This window comes from Otolemur garnettii, unplaced genomic scaffold (genome assembly GCF_000181295.1).
Source record: "Otolemur garnettii isolate 467f Iridium unplaced genomic scaffold, OtoGar3 scaffold00249, whole genome shotgun sequence".
NCBI classification, from domain to species: Eukaryota; Metazoa; Chordata; class Mammalia; order Primates; family Galagidae; genus Otolemur; species Otolemur garnettii.
In genome coordinates, this window is record NW_003852644.1 from 1050482 (window position 1) to 1060226 (window position 9745).

At 46.3% G+C, this 9745-nt stretch overlaps 1 protein-coding gene across 1 annotated transcript in view; it reads left to right on the plus strand.

Moving 5' to 3' along the window:
- The window catches only part of TKTL1 (transketolase like 1), a 43617-nt gene that overhangs the window by 5838 nt on the left and 28034 nt on the right, over positions 1-9745 (plus strand). The window contains exons 2-6 of the mRNA XM_003802588.1: positions 1179-1296; positions 5011-5108; positions 6966-7157; positions 7242-7369; positions 9264-9457. Of these exons, the coding sequence (XP_003802636.1) occupies positions 1179-1296; positions 5011-5108; positions 6966-7157; positions 7242-7369; positions 9264-9457 (730 nt within the window). The remainder of the gene's footprint in view (positions 1-1178; positions 1297-5010; positions 5109-6965; positions 7158-7241; positions 7370-9263; positions 9458-9745) is intronic.

A 9745-nucleotide genomic window follows, 5' to 3' on the forward strand; every position in this document is an offset into this window, starting at 1 on the left:
CTGTCCCCCTGGGTAGAGTGCTATGGCATCACAGCTCACAGCAACCTCCAACTCCTGGGCTCAAGCAAGTCTCCTGCCTCAGCTTCCCAAGTAGGTGGGACCACAGGCGCCTGCCACAAGGCCTGGCTATTTTTGTTTGTAGCTGTCATTGTTGTTTGGCAGGCCCAGGCTGGATTCAAACCCACCACCTTAGGTGTATGTGGCTGGTGCCTTAGCCACTTGAGCCACAGGCGCCAAGCCTCATTCATTTTCTTTATTGTGAAATTTGAAACAGGATTATTAATGAGAATGAATTGGGCCTAAAATCTTATTTTTCTAACAGTTGGAGCAGGATTTAGGTAGTTTGTTTTGTCCTGTCCTCTCCCTCTTTTTAATTAATTAGGGACTGGCTGGACTCAAATACAGGCTGATTTCTAAGAGCAGCATTTATTTGGGCAGTGTTCAGAAAGGGCCTGAGTTAATTAACCTTGAGAAATGTCTCAGTCTTTTACCATTCATGGTGTTTTTTTTTTTTTTTCCTGAGGCAGAATCTCAGTCTTGTCACCCTGAGTAGAATGTGGTGGCTTCATAGCTATTAGCAGCCTCAAACTCTTGCTCAAGTGATCCTCCTGCCTCAGCCTCTGAGTAGCTGGGACTACAGGCACCTGCCACAACACCTGTTTAGTTTTTTTTTTGTTTTTTTTTTAAGAGATAGGGTTCTCATTCTTGCTCAGACTGGTCTTAAACTCCTGAGCTCAAGCAGTCCACCTGCTTCAGCCTTCCAGAGTGCTGGGGTTACAGGTGTGAGCCACCATGCCCAGCCACCATTCACTTTTTAAAAGAAATGCATTTTAGGTGCATTTCTAGCAATGCTTTTGAGATTTTCTCAGCCAATATAAACATGATAGATAAATTCAAACTAGTGGAAGAATACTAAAGTTAGGGTCAGGAGATGAGCTTGCCCCAAATGCATGGTGCTGCATTGATAGGAAGGAGCTGGTCTCAGAGCATCTTGCCGTGTATAGGGGAGAGGTTATGAGGTTACTGTGGTTTAAAGTGTCCTTTCAAGGTGTGAGCTGAGGTTGTGACCCTGCACCCATTACCCTTGACTGCTGCTTCTGGGCTCAGGAGACCATGTACTGAGTACCTGGGAAGTCAATTGCCTATTTGAAATTACCTGTGTCCTGCCTGCCTTTCAGCCACCCCACCTCATGTAGCAGTGCTGCCGAGATCATGTCTGTGCTGTTCTTCCACACAATGAGGTATAAACAGTCTGACCCGGAGAGCCCAGACAATGACCGATTCATCCTGTCAAAGGTATGCCAGCAGGGGAGCAGGGCTGCTTGCTGCTTAAGTGCTTTTTAAAAAGCTGCCCTGTAAACAAGCCCTAGAATGGACTCTGTCATTTTGGTTCTTCCTTTTTTGCTTTGTAAAGATCTAAAAGGTATCAGTAAGGACCTTTGAAGCCATGTGGCTTACATAGCTGGAAGGGTGGTTTGTGGCCATGGTGGGCTTCCTTTCCTTTGGTGGTACATTGCCCCACCCCACCTTACTCTGAATCCCCCCACCCCCCAGTGTTATGCTACAACCATCCTCTGCCACCTGGACAGAGGCGGGCCACCTCAGTGGATCAAACTTGCTGAGCCTGAGGGAAAGTAAGTGTGGCCCCTGTTGGTTAAATGGAGACCTTCCATTTTTCTGCAGATGTGGCCTGAAACTGATGGGGTACTGTCTCATCAGACTCTAATACCAGCTACTTCAGGATGTTAGGGGACAGGAAAGAAAAGGAACCTTAAAAACAAAGTCAGTATGGCTAGGCGCCTGTATCTCAGCAGCTAGGGCACCGGCCACATACATTGGGGCTGGCGGGTTTGAGAATGTGTTGCTGATTCGATGCCATCTAAAAATTGGCTGTGTCCTGAAGCAGATCACTCTAAACCGGACTGTGCAGTGCCACATACAAACAGAACCACCAGGTTGGGCCATGGGGGATGTTTATTGAGCGCAGCACAGCAGGATAGCATGGGCAGTGTTTGAGAGCATAGCAAAGAGATTATGATAACAATAAGTTAAGGTGAGCTTTAAAATAAAAGAGTGGAATTGGAATGTTTCTAACAAAGGAATGATAAATGCCTGAAGTGATGGATACCCCAGTTACCCTGATTTGATTAATTCTCATTGTATACCTGTATCAAAACATCTCATGCCCTATAAATATAACTGTCATGTACACAGAATAATTACAAAGAAAGATTTTTTAATTTTTTAAAATACATTTTAAAAATTAAAAAGATTAAAGCAGCAGGAAGTAGTTTAAAGACAAAATTAAACTGTGGGCATGGCTGGAATACCCTAGGGGACATAACTGTAACTCTTATCTTCATGTCAGAAACATAACCTAAAATAGTTTGACAAAATAAATAGAATGTATGTGTGTATAAAAAGAGAGATGAAGTAAATGTGGTCCACATTAGGGAGGACTGCTAAGGCCTGGTGATGTCAGATTCCTGGATTCTCTTAAAGCTGTCACCATGCTGCAGACTTCCTGGGGTGGGGCTGTGATCCCCATGCCCCCCACCTAGGCCTTTGTTTTTGTTTTATCAGCTCTTTTTGTTTTTGTCAGCTAAGGAGGCATGGGTAGCAAGCAGAAAACCTTTTTAAACTTGTTCTTGAAGCATACTTTATGCTAGGACAAAGACGAGAGGTATCATCTGGAAGAGAAGTCTTTGTTTGGGGTGCTTGTAATACTTCCCTGTGTCCCCAGCAGCATATATGTTCTTGGGAGAAAGAAGGCAACTTATGCAGGAGCACTTCCACCATGCCAAGCCTCATTCTGATCCTCTCCAATCTTCTCAGTCTATCCTTACAGCCCCCTGCCACCTAAAGGAGGTTCTTGCCCCAATAAAGTGAAGCCTTTAGAAGGTGAGCTTGCTTGCCCCATGCTTCACAATGGGGGAGACAAGAGCTGATTTAAGTGCTGAGCCCAGGCTCAGTACTTGGTATTATAGGGACTCCAAGAGCATACAAGACAACTGGGAGCCAGAGCCTGTTACAGGAGTGAGATAGGTGACATGGGGAGAAAGATGGAACTAGAGACTTGGCCAGAAGAGACTTCAATGGGACAGTTCTACTAGGCTTAAGATGCAGAACTGAAAGGAAGTTAGGGCATAAAGCATGTGGAGAATGCCAGGGATGTTGAAAAGAACCCAGGAAGATGGCCAGGGCAGGAAGCAAGAAGGGTGAGAGATGGAGAATGACAAGCTCTTTTCACTCATTGGTGATAGCAGTGGACACACCAGTCTCTACTTGAGAGGAGCTGATTGGACAGAGGATGTGGACAGACAGGAAACAAACTTGTGAATGGATAGCATTTGGAATCAAATGAAGTAGAGGGGGTAGGAGGCACTAGTTGTAACAGAATGATCTAGAAAGATCTTGATGCTGACCTTTGTTTCTTTGGGGGAGTTGTGTTTTTTTGTTTTTCTTTTTTTTTTTTTTTTTTTTTTTTTTGAGACAGTCTCACTTTGTTGCCCTCAGTAGAGTGGTGGTATGCTGTGGCATCATAGCTCACAGCAACCTCAAACTCTTGGGTACAAGCAGTCCTCTTGCCTCAGCCTCCCAAGTAGCTGGTACTACAGGTACTCACCACAATACCTGGTTATTTTTAGAGATGGAGTCTCACTCTAGCTCAGGCTGGTCTTGAACTCCTGAGCTCAGGCAATCCACCAAGCCTGGCCACTGATACTGACCTTTGAGCAGAGATTTGGAAGTGGTCAAACAGTATGAGCTTTGCAATATCTAGGCACGAGCACTCAGGTAGAAGAAGCTCCAAGTGCTGAGGCCCAGAGGCAAGCCTCTGTCCATTGTGCTCAAGGCACTGAGGCTAGGGTGCTGGAGCAATGGGAAGGGGATTTGGAGGTGATGGGGGCTGGAGTGGGCAGCTAGTACAAGTTGAGCTCTGCTTGGCAGGAGATAGGAAGACATGGGACAGTTAACAGACATGATGAACAGTTCCCCCTGGTGGCTGGTTTAAGAATAACTGTGGAGGAGGCAAGGAGGCTAGGAAGGCAAGGGCCTCTGTAATGGCAGCAGAAGCTGTTGAATAAATACAGTGTGTGTGGAAGCTTAGAACTGGAGCCTCTCCTATCATTACAGCACCCCTTTGGCACAGTCTTTTGGACCTCAGAAGGCTACATTCTCTTCTTGAGACAATGATAACAACCCTATGCATACAAATAGGATGTTGCAGGGGGAGTGGAGTGATAGTGGAAAGTCATTCTAAGAATCTGAATTCTTCAAAAGATTCAGCATCTGACTGGTTCATGGCTGGAAAAAAAAGGCTTTGTGAAAAATACAAGAATCAGAGGGACTTTACCTAACATGCAGTCAACATAACCTGGTTCTCTGTACCCTCAATGAATCCCCAATGATAAAAAATAAATAATAAAAAGCAAGAATAAGCTGGATGTGGTGGCTCACACCTTTAATCCTAGCACTCTAGGATAGTCTGAGGCTGGTGGATTGCTTGAGCTCACAGGTTCAAGACCAGCCTGAGCAAAAAGCGAGATCCCGTCTTCACTAAAAATAGAAAAACTGAAACAAGAGGATCGCTTGAGCCCAAGAGTTAGAGGTGGTTGTAAGCTATGACACCATGGCACTCTACCCAGGGTGAAGCTTGAGACTCTGTCTCAAAAAAAATAAAAGGCAAGATCATGCCTTGTGTTTTCTACTTTATACTCAGGCTCCCTCCTGTGGGTTCCCAAAGCTCCAGTTATGCTCACCACACTATGGCTCCCTAGACAGGAATGATGGAGGTCTTCATCATCTTCGTCAACCCTGTTTCTAGTGTAGACCAGGCCCCATTCTTGACCCATAGTCCACCTGGAACACTGATCTGAAACTTGTGGGTGTGGTAAAGAAGAATTCCCCCAGCACTAGAGGGGTGGGGGTGGCTGTCCTGCTGGGATGGAAGTTGACCTGATACCTGTGTCCTACAACTCTGCCTAGGTTCATTTGGTTCTTTCTTTACAGAGACTGTCGTTTGTTGATGTGGCAACAGGATGGTTTGGTCAGGGACTGGGGGCTGCATGCGGGATGGCATATACTGGCAAGTACTTTGACAAGGCCAGGTAAGGTGCTCACCCCAAAACTACTCAACTACCCTGCCTCATGCTCCTTTCTGAAGGTCTTGGGACAGCCACCTAGCTCCCTGGGGTAGAGAAAAGCCCTAAAGGGCCATCCCCATTTCATCCCATGGCAGGCCCTCTGGAAGGACTTTACTGTGCTTTCCCCACTGCTTCTGCAGCCACCCTATTCTATTTCCTGTGAGTCTGTTAAAATTCATCTATTATTGGCCAGGTGCAGTACTCATGCCTATACTTCTAGCACTCTGGGAGGCCAAGGCAGGTGGATTGCCTGAGCTCACAGGTTTGAGACCAGCCTGAGCAAGTGCCAGACCCCATCTCTAAAAAGAAAACAAATCCAGGCATTGTGGCAGGTGCCTATAGTCCCAGCTACTTGGGAGACTGAGACAAAAGAATGGCTTAAGCCCAAGAGTTTGAGGTTGCTGTGAGCTATGATGCCAGGGCACTCTACCAACGGCAACAAAGTAAAACTCTGTCTCAAAAAAATTCATCCATTATTGCCTCACTAGTTCTTAGGATTAAAAACTTCCTAAAACATTTCCAACACTTTAGTGGAGTACAGAAGATAAATGTTCATGTTGTTGTGTGAAAAAGTTTTTTTTGTTTGTTTATTTGTTTGTTTTTTGAGACAGAGCCTCAAGCTGTCCCCCTGGGTAGAGTGCCGTGGCATCACAGCTCACAGCAACCTCCAACTCCTGGGCTCAAGCGAGTCTCCTGCCTCTGCCTCCCAAGTAGCTGGGACCACAACGCCCAGCTATTTTTTGGTTGCAGCCATCATTGTTGTTTGGCGGGCCCAGACTGGATTTGAACCCATCACCTTAGGTGTATGTGGCTAGCGCCTTAGCCACTTGAGCTACAGGTGCCAAGCCGAAAAAGTTTAATATTTATAGCAGAATATGTGATACTGAGGTGTAGAATGTAGTGATTATTGCAAATAAATTGTTAAGATAAGAAATAAAAGGTAGCAGTGCTTTAAAATGGAACTTGAAATTGGACAAATACAAGACAGTGTGCGTGAATGGTTTGCAGGGGTCCTCAAATTACGGCCTGCAGGCCAAGGACATTTATCCAGGCTGCCGGGTGTTTTTGCTGCTGCTGCCTGTCCTGCTTAGCAGCTGACTCATCCTGGGCCCATAGTCTGGCCCTCCAATGGTCTGAGGGACAGTGAACTGGCCCCCTGTTTAAAAAGTTTGAGGACCCCTGGTTTAGAGTATTGAAGGGGCTGCTTTCTTCCCATTTCTCTCTTACCATCATGCCTATAGATCAGAAGAGGCAGGAAAACCTAACCATAGCAGGCCAGGCGTGGTGGCTCACACCTGTAATTCTAGCACTCTGGGAGGCCAAGGTGGGTGGATAGCCTGAGCTCATGAGTTTAAGGCCAGAATGAGCAAGAGCAAGACTCCATCTCTGAAAACAGCCAAGTGTTGTAGCAGGTGCCTATAGTCCCAGCTACTTAGGAGGTGGAGGCAAGATCACTTGAGCCTAGGAGTTTAAGGTTGCTATGAGCTGTGACGCCACAGCCCTCTGCTGAGGGCACAACAGAGTGAGACTCTGTCTTTGTTTAAAAAAAAAAAAAAACCTTAATGACAGCCTCATGGCTAGACAGGGAGAGGCAGCTGAAGGCAAGGATCATCTCATGAGGCCCAAGCTTTTAAAGCTGTGTCTCCTCAGCTGCTGAGTCTGGGCAGAGTTGATGAGGAAAATAGTGTTAGGAACCTGGTGATCTAAAGCAGCTTCTCCCGGCTGTTCCTTTGTTTCTCTTCCTGAAATGCATTCACCTGAGTGGCCCAGATGAACCCTTAGCCCAAAAGAAGGTTGTCAACACCTCTTGTCTTGCTCTAGCTACCGGGTATTCTGCCTCATGGGAGATGGCGAGTCCTCAGAAGGCTCCGTCTGGGAGGCATTGGCCTTCGCTTCCTACTATGGTCTGGACAATCTGGTGGCAATCTTTGATGTGAATCGCCTGGGACACAGTGGCGCCTTTCCTGCTGAGCACTGCATAGAGATCTATAAGAAGCGCTGTGAAGCCTTTGGGTAACTATATCTTCTTTTGCTTTACTTTATTCTGTCCCACTCCACTTTGTCTCTTGTAAACCTGGCTTCTTACTCCGTTGGCAGGTGGAATACTTACGTGGTGGATGGCCGTGATGTGGAGGCTCTGTGCCAGGTATTCTGGCAGGCAACTCAAGTGAAGAACAAGCCTACTGCTGTGGTTGCAAAGACTTTCAAGGGTCGTGGCATGCCAAGTAAGCAAGTGTTTTTTTCCTGCTCATGATTAAAAACATCTGTCTGGGCTTGTAGCTCAGCAGCTAGGGCACCAGCCATATGCACCGGAGCTGGCGCGTTCGAATCCAGCCCAGGCGTGCCAAACAACAATGACAACTACAACCAAAAAATAGCTGGGTGTTATGATAGTCATCTGTAGTCCCAGCTACTTAGGGGGCTGAGGCAAGAGAATCACTTAAGCCCAAGAATTTGAGGTTGCTGTGAGCTGTGAGGCCATGGCACCCTACTGAGGGCAACATAGCAAGACTCTGTCTCAAAAAAGAAATCATGTCTGGACAACAGAAGAGGCAGAAGGAGGCTTAAACTGGCTGAGGCAGAGGACTGACTTAGTGAACAGTGATGGTAGCTGTGGTGTGTGCTGGGGGCACATCTCTTGCCTTCACTGACAATGTCTACTTAGGGTGGGGAGGAAAAGCTATAACCCCTGGCAAATGAGCAGTGATTTTCTACCTACCTGAGAGTGGGGAGGAAGAAAGTCCATGAGAGGACTGTCAGGGAGCAGTCTCCACAGTAGAGGCAAAAAGCGGGCTATGCATATGGCCACATGTAAAATTCAGCATGCATGTACATACATGCTTGCCTGGGTCTGGGGTATCTAGAAGAACTTAACAGAAAACCAGTAAAGCATCATGTCTGGGAAAGAGAGCTATGGAACTGGGGGCTGGGAAGGAGGAAGGTTTGAAGGACTAACTCCTTGCACATTTCAAGGCTGACATCCAAAGTTGTTTATCTCAAGTTTAGATTGTTACAATGGTTCCTGAGTTTTTTAAATATAATTCTATGACTCTGCCCCCAAACAGTCATGCTGTGATACCCCCAGTTCGGCAAATGGCAGATTTGTCAGTACCGTCCTGGCAGAACCCTGGGTATTGTCCTTGCTTCCATTTTTTTCCCTTTTTTTTTTTTTGGAGAGACAGAATCTCACTTTATTGCCCTCAGTAGAGCACTGTGGCATCACACAGCTCACAGCAAACTTCAACTCCTGGGCTTAGATAATTCTCTTGCCTCAGCCTCCCAGTAGCTGGGACTACAGGTGCCCACCACAACACCCGGCTATTTTTTTGTTGCAGTTTGGCTGGGGCCAGGTTTGAACCTGCCACCCTTGGTATATGGGGCTGGCACCCTACCCACTGAGCCACAGGTGTCGCCCTTCCCCCCCCCCCTTTTTTTTAAGGCTAGTCAAGTGTAGCAGTGGGAGTGGAGAAGGAACAAAGGAATCTGTAACTGGGTATGATTAATTTCTTATAAACACCACTGTACTCAGACCAGCCCCTTGCCTCCATTTCTCCCTCATGGACCCCCCCTCATATTACCTGGTCCCCTAGACCACATCTCATATCCACTCTTCCCCATCTCTACTGCCATGACCATTGCTACATCCTTTTGTTTCTTCCAGACTGCAGCAGCTTTACCAGCGATCTTTCCACTGACAGCTGGAATCCTCCCACGTCAGTCCCCACACTGCTGCCACAGTGATCTTTCTGAAATGGGTCTCCTCAGTTGCTTTCCCCACTCCAAACTCTTCAGTTGTTTCTCATCTTGCTTTGGATAAAACTCAAATCTCCTTATCATACCCCACGAGTTCCAACCTCCATGGTCTCTCCTGCTGTCTATCTAGCTTTGTCTCCTTCACTTTTCCTCTTCATCAACACTTGGGCACTGGCCCCCTCAGAAGCCTCAGGGATTTTGTGCAGGCTATCCTTTCTGACTGCAGTGCCACCAGGCCCTCACTGCCAGGTTTTATTCCTGTGAGTCCTAGCCTAATGTCATTTCCATCAGGATGTCTTTCAGATGACCTAATAGGCATTCTTTAAATATTTATATAATGAATGTCTTTAATTTGTTTCATTACAGATGTTGAAGATGCAGAAAATTGGTATGGAAAGCCAATGCCAAAAGAAAGAGCAGATGCGATTATCAAATTAATTGAGAGCCAGATACAGACCAATAGGAACCTTGTACCAAAACCCCCTATTGAGGATTCACCTCAAATCAGCATCACAGATATCAAAATGACCTCTCCACCTGCTTATAAAGTTGGTGACAAGGTAGGCAAAAAGGTGGATAATTGAGTAAATTGTGTACATTAACTGCTTTGTTCTCCTATTTTGTTCCTAAATATACAGGAGTGTTCAGATATTCTGATCTCCATGGATAAACAACTTAGAAGATAGTACGACGTTTATTTATTTATTCATTTATATACATATATATATATTTGAGACAGCCTCAGGCTGTCACACTGGGTAGAGTGCTGTGGTATCACAGCTCACAGCAACCTCCAACTCCTGGGCTCAAGCGAGTCTCCTGCCTCCGCCTCCCAAGTAGCTGGGACT